Genomic DNA, 14476 nt, shown 5'->3' with positions numbered 1-14476 from the left:
GTGGTCGGATGAGAGTGGATCCGATCTGCCCGTCCCCCCTTCTATGGTGGTGGCTAAGTCCTATTTATAGTGGCCTTGGTCCTCTTCCCAAATGTTGGCGGGAAGGGATCCCACAGCAACCAGATTTGAAGGGGGACAAGAAGTACATCCTATCCTGACTAAAGTGGTCTTCGCCTGCGAAAAGCCTCTGGTCATGACGCTGTGGTGGGCTCGGTGATGACCTTCGTCCTGCTATCCTGGCGGTCTTGGTCTTGTTGCACGAGAATGGAAACCCTTGGCTGATTCCTCGGGACTCCGCGCCTGCTACTTGCCTCCTTTGCACCAAAGAGGAAACTGGTACACTGCGCTCGCTGGCGCCCGCCTGGCCTTGGTCGTCATGGCTCACGTCAGCTGAGCCTCGTGAGGTGCACCTTGCATAGAAGTCTCCCCCCCTCAGGAGCCAGCCTGATGAAGCCGATCCCCTTGGAGGTCTTGGCGTCACCCGTCTCGCGGGGCTTGGCCCCTCGCGAGGGTCTTGAGTTGTTGATGCTGAAGCTGGGCCGTACCAGGACGTCAATGGAGCCACGCAGTGGGCCGCAGGCAGGCAAGTCTGGGTACCCCCGTATCCAGAACACCGACAAAGCTAGGGTTTAGCCATTACGATATCGAGGTAGATCAACTCTTGTAACCCCTATACTCATGGAATATAATCAAGCAGGAGTACGGTTTTACCTCCATTAAGAGGGCCCGAACCTGGGTAAACATTGTGTCCCATTGATCATTATTATCATCGATCCTTAGACATACAGCTTGGGCCCCCTACCCGAGATCTGCCGGTTTTGACACTGACAGCCTCCAGATGGGACCGCGGAAGAATAGAAATTTGCGGCGGCGAAAAAAGTGTTTCAGGTGGCTTTCTGTTGGTTTCCCAATATTAGAGAATTTATAAAGGTGGAATTAGATCAAACGGAGTCAAGAAGGGCCCACCTGTTGCCTTGTCATCTCCTCGCTTGCCGTTTGGTCTCTCAAAGCTTCTAGGGTCTCTTTTGTCAAAAAAGTAAAATGTTTCATAGCCTTTGGACTCTTTCTGGTACTGATTTTCTGGAAAACAAAAAACAAGAAGAAAATAACAACTGACACTAGGCACTGGGTTAATAGATTAGTCCAAAAATAATATAGAATAGCACAAAAAGTCATATAAAACATCCAAGATTGATGCTATAATAGCATGGAACAATAAAAAATTATAGGTATGTTGGAGACGTATCCGGTAACATGGTGCGGCCCCCAGGGCACGCCCTGTTGCCTTGCCGTCTCCTCGATTGCCGTCTGGTATCCTCCCGAAACTTCTAGGGTCTCTTTTGTTCAGAAAAAATCGTCAACAAGTTTCGTAGTGTTTGGACTCTGTTTGGTACTGATTTTCTGGAAAACCAAAAATAAGTAGAGAACATCAACCGGCACTAGACACTGGGTTAATAGGTTAGTCTCAAAAATAATATAAAATAGCACAAGAAGTCATATAAAGTATCCAACATTGATAATATAATAGCATAAAATAAACAAAAAAAATTCTAGATACGTCTCCAACATATCTATAATTTTTTGGTCGGCGAAGGCAAAAGAGAAAATGGATGCACAGAAAGATTAATGGATGGATGCGCGGGTTCGGAAGGGTTTTTGGGCGGGCTGGGGTTTTGGAATTCTACGTGGCTATTGTCCAAACTCCCATAAAGCCTCCAAAATTGTTTCGTTTTCCCCAAAAAGAGCGCCCGCATTGGTATACATGTCTGTGTTTTTTTGGGAAAGTCATCACGGCTAGCTCTATTGATTAATCAGTAGAGATACATCATCTACGAGCTTGCTCACCAGACAATCTGAAGGGTCGTCAATCCAACTAGAAGAAACTTTATTACAATAACTAAACCTAGCTAGCACATGCACCGCTTGATTTGCTGATCGAAAACAATGCTTAAACTTGACCTTCCCAATCAAGGTAGAAATGTCCACATATTCCGTGAATATCACCGCCGCTGCGTCCCACCAAGTACTCTGACCGGAACAACAGTTGATCACCGTTGGCGAGTCGGATTCCGCTTCAACCCGCTGGAACCCTAGGCTATTTGCCAAGTTTAGTCCGCCTCCCATCGCCATTTGCCTCTGTGACATTGCGTCCGCTGCATAGGGGATAAACTTATATTGAGCTGCAAGGAAAATACCTCGTTCATCTTTAATAATTACTGCCGTAGCTCCAACTCCTTTGTCCGCAAAAAGGCCGTGTCCACATTAAGTTTGACAAACTTTGGGTCCGGCTTCAACCATCTTGCCTCCTCTGTCACAACTATCTTCGCCATGGCTTGCTGATAGTTGCTTGTAATCGGTAAGACCGAGAAATGCCATCTTACGAGTGGCAGGCAACTCTCATTATGTGTTATAAGGCGGCGTGTCCATTAGAGATACCAACATCCCACCACTATGACCCGTTTAATCTCCAATGTCGGCGTTAGAGCTAGTGGCATTTGATTAATAGACAAGATATACTTCATAATGACCGACCCAGATCTATCAACATTTGCTGTTGTGTTGATAAAATCTGCCAATCCAAGCCGGTTCCACATATCTCTCGAGTGAATACACGTGAAGGTATACATTTCTATGTTGGATGGGTAAACACGTCCACACCGTCCCTCAAAACGGTTTGACGGGATACGCTTTCTTTTGCACAAAAATCCAATTAACCCCCCTGTACCCACTCCAGGGTCGTCTCCTCCCGCTGCACCCCACCAAACCCGGCCGCGATCCCCATCTCTCTGTTTCCCACACAGACCTACGCCGAAGAAGCAACCGCCCTTCTCCCCCCCTCCATCAGGCAGCTCGCCGTCGTCGCCAACTCAGCCAAGCCTCGAGGGAAGGAACGACACACAGATCCGGACCTTGCTGGTAAGGCCAGGCCACAACCCCCGCTTCTCATCTATTATAAGTTCTTGAGTCCGTAGCCGACCCGAGAGATCCCCTCCAGCCCGGTTCTTTCACACGTTGCTTTGTCCGAGCTCGTTGTGAGTTTCTTGTTAGGCTTAAAGATTCTTGTTAGCTACGTGTCTCGCCGCCGTGGTAGCTCAGGTTGCGGTTCTTGTTCCTGTGTTAGTTTTAGTGTGGACGAGCTCTCATTTGTATTTTCAGTTCTTGTACATGTGGAATAACCTGCCCAGTTGCAAGTAATCAGTGATATTGATAAGATGATAATTATTCTAAATTGTCTTCTTGTTAGATATGTGAATGTGTAAAGTGATACATTGCTTGGCTGATGTGTTGATGCAACATAACATATTGTTTAGAATGAGATCTTTTGCGCTTGTTAAGAGTGAAATTGTAGTTATGCACTCAAATTCTGTGTAAATAAAATATATGCAGTTAGTCGAGGACATGATTTGTACTTGCAGATTGAGCTGCTTTCTTATAACCATGTATGATGATGGTCTTGCAGATGTGGCTTGTCATTCGTTCACCTGAGATTAATAAACTCCGTTAGTCAATCATGGAACAACAACAAGTCAAGCCATCTCTTCCCCCGTCTGATGCTCCTATGGATAACCAGGATTCATCTCCACTTCCTGCCGTTACTACTGCTGATCCTGTTCCACGTGCTCTTTCAAATGATTCTGCAACACAGGCTGCCAGTCCAAATCCTGTTGCCCCTTCATCTCCTTCTGCTCCAACTTCTGCCACCACACAAGATGCTGCAGGACGCGAGTCACCATCATCCATGTTTTCTACATCAGGCTTATCTTCTGGGGCGAAAAATCTGAAAATCCCTCAGCCTTCTTCAGGTCAAGAATCACCACCAGGTAAAAATACCGTTTCCCGTCTCGCTAGTGGCCTTGGATTGCGGCTGTCTCCAAAATACCCACAGCAAGATGAGAGTGCTGAAGGCAGCACAACCCCAACTACGGCACAAGCTGGTGTTTTTGGTTCCTTGACAAGAGGCATTGTGGATTCCTCTAAGAATGCTGTTAAGGCAGTGCAAGTTAAGGCTCGCCACATGGTCTCACAGAATAAGAGACGATATCAGGTACATTTATAGGTGTTCGAATATGAAATCGTGGGTGAACCTTTATATCTTTCAAACGCGTTTCTTTATTTTTTCAGTTCTTATAGTATTGCACTAACATGATCAGGACAAGCATACATGCCTCTAATAGTCCGCACACAATTCCTTGAATGCTATGTTTGCTCCATTGCTCGCTTCTGACTTCTGAAAAATGATGGTGTGTGTCGTTGAAAATACCTTCTTCCAGCACCAAGTCATCCATGTTAGGAGGTTTTAGACATTAATATGTGTTCATATTTAGCATGCATCTTCTCACAAGTCACATGTCGTTTGGTTCAAGGTTCATATTTGCATGTTCTTAGCTGGGTTCGGTAAGCAGTGTCATGCCTCATGATTATGATAATTCATCAGTCTTTTGCTACTTTGATAATAGCAAGGACAATCAAGAATGCTATATGGAGAGGAGGGTCGAACTTTACTATTCTGGAGAATTAGAGTAATGATCTGTGTGATTATCTTTAGAAGATCCTTGGTAGTCAGTTATTTTCTCGAACACCTTAGAAACTATACGAAAAATAGTAGGCAGGATGGTTTCACTCAATAATTTAGCTTTTGTGGCCATAGCAGCAAGACAATAGATGTTGACAATTTTCTCGTTCTTATAATAGGAAGGAGGATTTGATTTAGACATGACATATATTACAGAGAACATAATTGCTATGGGTTTTCCTGCCGGTGATTTGAGCTCAGGGATTTTCGGATATTTTGAGGTCAGTGTCACACTTTGAAGTTGGAGCTCCTTTGCATTGTCTCTAGAATTAAACACGTCAATACCTCTATTGCAGGGCTTTTATCGCAACCACATGGAGGAAGTCATCAGGTTCTTTGAAATGCATCACAAGGTAGCTTTTACTATCTATTAAGTTTCTTAACATACATGATAAATTTCAGGTTTTTAAGAGTGCCTTACAGATATATGTCTGATATTTACTTGTTTATGCTTCCATATGTTTCTTGCTACCTTGACCATGCTGCACCACTAACTTAATAACATGAGTTCGCTTCTCTTTCTCGCAAAAAGAAGCAGCTTGCTTCAGTGTAGGCATGCCCTCTGAATATGACACAGGAATAACTTCTCGAAGACACTAGTGCCGGAACAGTTGATAACTTGTTCACATCAAGTATCTACATCAAGGGGTTTGATCAATGTTTTTAAGGCGGTAAGGCGAGGCGAGGCGCCCTAGTACCGCCTCACCTTTTAGTCGCTTAAAAGCGTAAGGTGAGGCGACACAGTTAGACAATTCTGAACTACTATGAGCAGCAGAATAGAGAAGAACTTGGTAGATACACACCTTGAAATTGCTGGTTGTAGAGCCCAGATAGCATCCATCCCTCCCATCCTCTTTGCAGTTGCTCTTCTCCCAAACAGAAAGCGGCATGAACATGAACAAATATGTTATAACTTAATAACTTGTCCACAAATAATGAAAAAACAGAGAACTAAACGTGAGTAAAACTGCAAAAGTGAAAAACAAGATAACTAGCATGACTGCAGTGCATGATATATTGCACAACCAGTTAACCACATGACATTAGTCATGAATCCTGATTCTTAAACATACTCATGGTTCTGGCACATGGATAGCAAACTTCCATGCACCCCTGTCCATGGCTAGTTCCTTGGTGATTCTTAAAACATTACTACAATGGCATAAAAAAATCCACATAATACCAGCATAGCAAAAGGCTTAAGGCTTGTCAACTCTCTCATGTCTCTCAACTCTCAACTTTCATCTCCAAGTCTCAATAACCATCATCAAACTCATCCATGGTGACATTGGTGTTTTCTCCACCATCTTGGTCAACATTGGTTGGATCGTCATCATTGCTCACACTATCATCATCAATCACAGTCTGAATCATCATCCTATGTGTTGGGGTCTTGGGGATACTTGAGTATTGCTCTAACTCCTCTTCCTCATCTTTTGCAAGAATTGTTGGCCGTGTTGGTGTAGGTCTCTTGTGCTGCCTTATGTATGCCACACAGACTCTTGACGCTCCCCTATGAAGTGTAGTACCTGTCCTAGGAAGATTGCGACCTCGAAAGGTTCGAAGATGCACCAATAGCCACACCAACATCCTCCCATGTAATGTCATCAGGACACCCTCGAGCACCTTTGGTGGTGACATTGTTGCGTCAACCCATTCATTGCCCCAATCAAAAACCCCAGCTTTTGTCGCCCGCCTTCTCACACCTCTTTTGAAACCTATGCATCTTCCGGTTTTATGAAACAAAGACACATCATTCATTCTTTTCCATTGTAACGTGTTTCTTTTCTTTATATGGATCTACAAATAGCAAATAAAATGAATAACTAGCTTGCTGAAATTACTATTGAATAAATACAGTGTTTACTAGTTGACTCGCAAATTCAAATGTGCTTCGATTTCTGTCACAACCAAATGATGAAGCACAAAGACTAACAATACGCTTTTCAAACCTTTGTAGCTCAATGGCCTGACCACAATATGCACACCACCAAACAATCAACATGTAAAAATAAACATATATGAAGGCCCTGTTCGGAATCGATCCGCTCTGCGGAGTTGTGGAGCTCGGTTTTGGCAGCTCCCTCAAAGTGAGCTGCAATCCCGTCCGCTCCGGGAGCAGAGTTAGAGGAGCGGAGAGAAACCGAACACTCCCGAAGAGTCTGTCTATAAATTTCATTGCTGGAATTACCTTGCAAAAATTAACATGCTGCATTCAACATGACTTATGAGGGTTTCTTTTCCCCATGTCGATCAATTTTGTTTTGAAGATTGACATCAAGTACCATTTTTGCAAGTACATCATTAAAGCAGCTCCTTAGCTTCACAACTAAGGCATCATCATTTTCTCTTTACTGTTGACTGGTAGGGCTCACCGGAGCTGAGCACGATGAAAGTGAATGTTCTGCGCCGCGTGCAAACCTGCGATTTCTCTGTTTCTTTCTCCTCTATCTATTTGAGCTGCAATGCCCACGATCCGTGGCGTTCGTTCTATCCCACGAATGAATCGTGCTTGAGTACAAGACTCGCTCAAAGTTTGTTAGAAACCCGAGCTAAGCTCTAACAGAAACGGGAAATGAAGAAAAAACCGAAATGGCGCCGTGGCAGCCTAAAAGTGCTAGGAGCACCGCCATCGCCTGCTGATCCTCACGGTGCGGGATGTCGTCGTCCTCGATGGCGTTCCACAGGTGCTTGCATATTCACCTGCATGACCAGGCCTAGTCGGTGTAGTTTGTCCTGTTCAGCATGGGGAAGGAGAGTCCACTGCTGCCGCCGCCGATCTCCCGGACGACCTGCTGCATGACCAGCTCCCCCCTCGCCGCACTCTGCTGTGGTCGCGGCTCGCGTCCCGTGGCCTTGGTGGCTGCGGCTTGGAGCCATGGGAGGGAGAGTTTGTCTGCCCTCCTCTGCTCGACATGTCCACCGGTCACCGGTTAACAAGGCTCTGATGCCAATTGTCGGCCGGAAGAGCTTACGGGAGCTGAAGCATGATGAACTCAACACACACACAGACAATGTTTTGCGCCATGTGCATACTTGCGACTTCTCTACCTCGTTTTCCTAATGCAACATGCAATGCCCGGATTAAGGGACACATCGGCCAACTCCAAGAAGAAAGTGTCCTTTGGATTATTTATTAACAAGGAAGTTAATCAAATGGCGCCCCCTTCTATCGAACCAGCCATCCGACATGAGTTTCCTAATCTATTATTTCCATGTTGCCTCCTACTTGTTTCCTTGACACAATCATTAAGCAATGGCTCTCTCTCAGGTCTTGGTTCATAGGCACTAGGAGGCTTGTACCCTGAACCATATTGGCAAGGGGCTTCAATTGCAATCTCAAATTGTCTACTGCTTGTAGCATTAAATGGTATACCACACTCACAGAAGAACAAATGCTCACTGCATATTCACATAGTGCCTCTCTTCCTTAGTCTTTGTGCTGGACTCCATAGTGCTTTGAGAACACCCAAGGCGCCTTTCATCTACAAGATCCTCAGGTGTTCTTCGAAACATTGCAACAATTTGCTTGGAACTATTGGCAGCAGCAGCAGCAGACTTGCCTTTTGCTGACATGTTGGTAACAAATGCTCTCTTGTTCACTATGGGAGGCCATGCTGAGTTGGAGAGCCGAGCTGGCTGGGGTGCATGAGGTGCTACTAGCTTGGGAGCAACAGCAGCATACTCCACTATCAGGCCATAGGAGACCAAGACGAGACAGTGGAGGCGACATTAGAGAGTGGAGGCGACATTAGAGAGTAGAGGCGATGCAGTCCGGTGAGGCAGCTGCCTGGGTGTCTGTCATCTAATGAGGAAGCAGCCGTGACGGCATCCTCCACTGGACCCCGTATTGCTATGGGCCAAAGAGGCCAGAATATACACGAGTGCGGACGTCCTGCACGCAGCGGCAGCTGACCGTCCTGGCGAGGTGATCCGTGGGATAAAGTTTGTTGAAATGAGAAAAGGCGACATACATTAGTCCATACCTGCGAATACCCTTGTCCGCATCAGGTCTGGTGGGCTCGTGGAGGGTACACATGTGACGCAAAAAGGAGGTTTTGCGCAGAGCATGCGTGTGTTGCCCCTTTCTTTACTTGGCGGGCCCGGAGCTGTCCCGCGTCTCGGAGCACTTTTCTTTTCCGATTGGGGGCAAAGACCACACTTAGCCAGAGGTCCATCTGGATCTGGCCATGGTGATTCCCGACGCGACGACGCCGGCGTTGGCCTCTGGGTGAGTTAAACTCTGGCGCCATCTTTGTTCTCCATCGTCTATAGTACTTACTAGTTTGCTCCGGGGCGCCGCTACTGCAGATCGACGGGGGCGGAAACCGATTCAGTGGTGCGCGAGGGGGCGTCTGTTTGGGGCGCCGCCTGTCCTGCCGTGGCCGATTCTGCCGTAGGCGTGATCTCGCCGGAGATACGACCGGTGGATCAGGTCGGGGCGGATCTGGGCCCGGTTGGCGACTTGCCTGAAGTCGAGTTGTCCGGCGCGTCCTGCACGACGTCCCAGGGCACCTTGGGCACATGATCAATGGCGGCGGTGGTGGAGTTGCCCGGAGACGACGAGCATACGAGGAGCTCTGGGACATATTGGCACAACGTGGGGTCGGAGGAATGAGAAGAGATGCTTGAGCGTGGTGGAAAAAGGAGGTCGCAGTACTGTCTGTGTCAAGTGCGAGCGTCATCCGCTGCATGGGCTTTTAATACACCATGGTGCAAAAGAGTTTACGTTATACAGTGCTCTCATGGAAAGGTCGTTTTCGTCCTCTCGTCTGCGCGTACCTCAACGTGTCAGGTCATGCTGTCAGTGGGGGGTCCTCTGAAAATACGCATATACGCAACATGTCACTCTCCAACGTTCCCCTACTCCAACTAGCACGTTCAACTGCCCGAATCGCGATGGTACGTGCGCCGTCGATGCCCTGCGTGCAGCTGCCGCTGCGTGCAGGGATGCACTTCTCGAATATACACATGCTATATATGCAAATATACCCCTATATAAAGGAGGAAGTACACATATCTATTACATGGACAAGGCGGATGCCTTTCGTAGATGTCAAAGGCGGCTCGACGCCCTGGACTTGGGGGGCACCCTGACGCCAAAGCGTCGCATAAAAGCAATGTGTTTTAGCGTTTCTATTATGATGAATGTGCAAGTTAACTTTTTCATCTGTTGTACAATGCATATCTTTGTTAAGGTGATGAATGCCTTTTTCATTTGCTTGAGGGTGGTAATTCATCTATGATATTTTGCTTCTATGCACTGTTAGACCTATCTTCTCTATTTTTACCAATGTGCAATACTACTGGAAGTTTTGCAGTTAAGGACTCCTGTGGATCAAACCTATAACACATGTTTCTTGAAGTTCGGTAGATCTCGTGAAATGTCATTGGGGTAGTTAAATTTTAGTTGAATGTCATTGGAGGACAACTACGTTTTCTAGTTGATCTTCGTTTACATCAATTACAAAGTTCAGTTACAAATGTTACTTGAACTATTTGTGCCTTTTAACCTCTATTTATTATTATGTTACAGGGGAAATATAAGGTGTATAACCTTTGCTCAGAAAGGCTGTACGATGCATCTCTTTTTGAGGGAAAGGTATGGGCAGCTTATATATCTGTTTATGTCCCTGTCCTGTCACTACCAAGAAATAATTAGAAAATTTCCCATCACTTGCTTCAGTTTCCTTCACACAGTTTGATAATGAAATAATCATTTTTGTTCGATATTCATATTTGATGTGTATATTTTAGGTTGCATGCTTTCCTTTTGACGATCATAATTGTCCTCCGATACAACTTGTCATATCATTTTGCCAAAGTGCATACTCATGGTTGAAGGAAGACATAGAAAATGTGGTGGTTGTCCATTGCAAAGCTGGGAAAGCAAGAACAGGGTTGATGATCTCTAGCCTTCTAGTATACCTAAAGGTAAAATCAGTATTTGCATTACATGCTAATTAAAATTAGCCATGCCAATTCTCCTACCAATTTTGAGGGTTAATAAGATTGGAAGCTCGTGCATCATATGTATGGACAGTTCTTTCCTACTGCGGAGGAGTCCATTGAATACTACAATCAGAAAAGATGTGTAGATGGAAAAGGGCTTATTCTTCCAAGCCAGATTGTGAGTAACCCTCGGATTATTTTAATTTATTTATATAACAATGCATTATTCTTAATGCGCTGGAAAAAATTACAGAGATATGTGAAGTACTTTGAGCGTATCTTAACTTACTTCAATGGTGAAAATCAGCCGCCTCGCAGGTGTTCACACTACTTCCTCCTTGATTTCAGTATGATCTGCATGTATCTCATTTGTTAATAATTAAGCATGTGCCACACTTTCCAGGTGCATGCTTAGGGGATTTCGCCTTCATAGGTGCCCCTATTGGATCAGGCCATCAATTACTGTGTCCAATCATAATGGTATCTTACATCATGAATTGAACTTGAAATGTTCATCTCACATATCATATAGTAAAAGAGTAACTTGTTCTTTTTCTATGATTAGCAGTTTTTCTCCTCTGCATTGAGTAATAACCTATTATGCAGGTGTTCTTTTTTCTACAAAGAAGCATCCAAGAACGAAAGAACTAATGGTATGCCTTTCCATCAATAAACTACTCTGGTTTTTGTTCATTAATAAAACATTCTTGTTTATGTTCAGTAGTTTGTGGCTTTCTGCTTACTCTGAAAATTATCGGTTGTGTATCTCGAATATCTGTGCAGGTTGTTCATATTATTGATTGCGCCCACTTTGTTTTTGTAAGCTCGTAGCGGAAACCGCATAGTGTTAAAGAAGGTTCTTAAAAAAATCAGTGGTCTAGTACTGTCTTCTATAGCTTGAAACAGTTGTATGAACATAGCCTAGTACTGTCTTCTATAGCTTGAAGCAGTTGTATGCCCAACATTTTCAGTACCAATGGGGTGTTACATGGGTAAAGAAATGTAATGGTTGTTATATCATACTGTAAATGATATTAGGTCCAAGAGAGAAATGAAACTAACAAATATTGAACACTATTTTTTTGTGTTGATTCTTTGCTTCCTCAACAATAGATACATGCCTCCTTCTAATATACCGATGGCTTATAATATTTTGTAATATTTCTTGCTTAACTAACTGGTCTCGTATTGCTCCGAATTTTCCTATATAAAGGACAGACCTGTTAAGGAGTATAGTATTGGTCTAGGAGTTCTTATTAGGCTACGTCTCTTTCCTTGTACCCCAAGTCTTCTGTAATATATATATGCCCCTTGGGCTATGCAATCGAGATAAGGTGCATCCATAACATGGTATTAGAGCCTAGTTAAAAAAAATCGCATGCACAACTCATGCTCCATCCAATCTTGCGCCGCCATAATCCTCTTGGCTTGCTGCTGATTTCTTCTCCTGTCCACATGTGTGCCTGCCTCTGGTCGCTGCTGCTTCCACGCACGCCACGTGCTGCTCCCCTTAGTCAATGCCTCTACCACATGCCACTGCACACTGCCAAACAATCGACCTGCCGGCTTCTGCTTCGCCTAGCCGGCCTTTGCTCCGCTCCGATCCATTTTCAGCACATTTTAGCCGTCTGCTATGCATTGGAGCTTCTGGAGGCCTGCATTGAATATGTCCAAACCATCTCAGAAGATGTTGAACAAGCTTCTCTTCAGTCGGTGCTACCCCAACTCAATCCCCTATATCATCATTCCAGACCCGATTCTTTCTTGTGTGGCCACACATCCATCTCAACATGTGCATCTCCGCTACACCTAACTGTTGAACATGCCGCCTTTTAGTTGGCCAACACTCAACGCCATACAACATTGCGGGGCGAATCGCCGTCCTATAGGACCTGCCTTTTAGCTTTTGTGGCACTCTTGTCACAGAGAACGCCAAAAGCTTGGCACCACTTCATCCATCCGGCTTTGATCTGATGTCTCACATCTTCATCGATATCACCATCCTTCTGCAGCATTGACCCCAAATATCGGAAGGTGTCCTTCAAAGGTACCACCTACCCATCAAGGCTAACCTCCTCGTGCTTAGTAGTACTGAAACTGCACCTCATGTACCCAGTTTTAGTTCTACCAAGCCTAAAACCTTTCGATTCCAAGGTTTGTCTCCATAGCTCTAACTTTCTGTTAACCCCCGTCCGACTATCATCGACTAGCACCATATCATCTGCAAAGAGCATACACCATGGGATATCTCCTTGTATATCCCTTGTGACCTCATCCATCACCAAAGCAAAATGATAAGGGCTCAAAGCTGACCCTTGGTGCAGTCCTATTTTGATCGGGAAGTCATCAGTCTCGCCATCGCTTGTTCAAACACTTGTCACAACATTATCGTACATGTCCTTGATGAGGTTAATGTACTTTGTTGGGACTTGTGTTTCTCCAAGGCCCACCACATGACATTCCGTAAAACAAAGTACCAAAAACCTCAAAAGATGTTCCAAACTCTCTTATTTCACTATGACCTAGAGAAGCTGTTTCTATTATTATATATTTGATCTATTCTCTAAATGCATGGGAAGTCTCTCTCTGCTCTCATTTGGTAACTTAATTTTCAACCCATTTTCAGCCAGAAGATTTCTGGTTTAGTGCACCAAAGAAGGGAATTATGGTTTTCGCGTTGCCCGGGGAGCCTGGATTAGCAGAGGTAGCTGGTGATTTCAAGATTCAGTTTCATGATCGGCAAGGAGATTTCTACTGGTAAGCTCCTTTTTTCTAATAATGTATCATTCCTTTACATAAGTATCTTGCTTTAGTTGCAGAATATATATATGGCATCAAAATCTTACATGGGAAACTGGAAATAAATTATATTCTTAATTATATTTTACACTTAACTTGTCTTTTTCAGCTGGCTAAATACAACAATGATGGAGAATAGAGTGACACTGAATCCAACTGATTTTGATGATTTTGACAAGGTAACCGATGCTTCATTGCTGATTTTGACAAGGTAACTGATTATTTTGACTAGGTAGGTACACGTGCAAATTGCACGTAGGAGCTTATAGATATAACCAAAGTATGAATGAATATCGATATACCACATGATAAACAGGTAAACATGTTAGTTTGGAGTCATGCATGCATGGCATAGATGTAGATTTAGTTCTCGTGGTTCATCCCATTGAAAATCAAATTATAACTACAGAATATTTGAAGACTGCAAGGTATAATAGTACATGAAAATGTCAAATATATCCAGCACATTTGTCCTTAGGTATCTCGTATTGCAGTTTTGAGTAGCTAGTATTGCATCTTCAAAGACAAATGGAATTATGAACGTGTTGTCATAACTTTGAGTTTTTTTTTTGTAAAGTAAGAGTGAATGGAATTATTTTTGAAGAAACAAACTTGGGGGAATTAAAGTATGGAAGGATCTAGAACAAATGAGAAGTGCCTGTGAAGTGAGGTTTGTGCATATTGCGCATTGTAAATCATATATAGTAAAAAAGGAATGGCATTTCATTCGAAAAAAAGTTTGGATAGTTAAAGTATGGAAGATTCTAGAACAAAAGAAGTGTTTGGTGTTTTAGAATTTGTGTATATTGTGCACTCTAAATCATAAAGTAAAAGAGTGAGAATTCATCTACAAGAAAAAAAGTTTGGATAATTAAACTACAACATGGGACGAGGTTGCGCCTATGTAATTGCTAAATAAATTCCAGAGTTGTTATTGACCACACCAGGGCACGGTCAACCTGATCACAAAGTTGCAGTCCCTGTAAGCAGTCGAAGAACAAGCAAGAAGTATGATTTGCAATATAAACTGCTGAATGTTGGGTTTCCGTAAACGGTCTTGGGTTGGTTGTTACACAAATGAAATATATGAATTTGCAACTATGGCGAATTTGTACCTAAACAAAACCCAAGTCTAAACGATGCCCTGGAGGG

General features: G+C 44.0%; 1 protein-coding gene across 1 annotated transcript in view; it reads left to right on the top strand.

Annotated features, from left to right (window-relative positions):
• The first annotated feature begins 2720 nt into the window (after positions 1 to 2720).
• The window catches only part of LOC119307988 (phosphatidylinositol 3,4,5-trisphosphate 3-phosphatase and protein-tyrosine-phosphatase PTEN2A-like), a 13850-nt gene continuing 2094 nt past the window's right edge, over positions 2721 to 14476 (top strand). Inside the window, exons 1-12 of the mRNA XM_037584104.1 lie at positions 2721 to 2916; positions 3461 to 4045; positions 4693 to 4794; positions 4870 to 4926; positions 10110 to 10175; positions 10331 to 10507; positions 10617 to 10703; positions 10779 to 10843; positions 10929 to 11005; positions 11132 to 11178; positions 13152 to 13282; positions 13434 to 13503. Of these exons, the coding sequence (XP_037440001.1) occupies positions 3512 to 4045; positions 4693 to 4794; positions 4870 to 4926; positions 10110 to 10175; positions 10331 to 10507; positions 10617 to 10703; positions 10779 to 10843; positions 10929 to 11005; positions 11132 to 11178; positions 13152 to 13282; positions 13434 to 13503 (1413 nt within the window). The 5' untranslated portion in view covers positions 2721 to 2916; positions 3461 to 3511. The remainder of the gene's footprint in view (positions 2917 to 3460; positions 4046 to 4692; positions 4795 to 4869; positions 4927 to 10109; positions 10176 to 10330; positions 10508 to 10616; positions 10704 to 10778; positions 10844 to 10928; positions 11006 to 11131; positions 11179 to 13151; positions 13283 to 13433; positions 13504 to 14476) is intronic.

Source organism: Triticum dicoccoides, chromosome 5B, assembly GCF_002162155.2.
Source record: "Triticum dicoccoides isolate Atlit2015 ecotype Zavitan chromosome 5B, WEW_v2.0, whole genome shotgun sequence".
Taxonomy (NCBI): domain Eukaryota; kingdom Viridiplantae; phylum Streptophyta; class Magnoliopsida; order Poales; family Poaceae; genus Triticum; species Triticum dicoccoides.
Note: the sequence above shows the minus strand (reverse complement) of the source record. Positions and strands in the feature narration are given on the sequence as shown.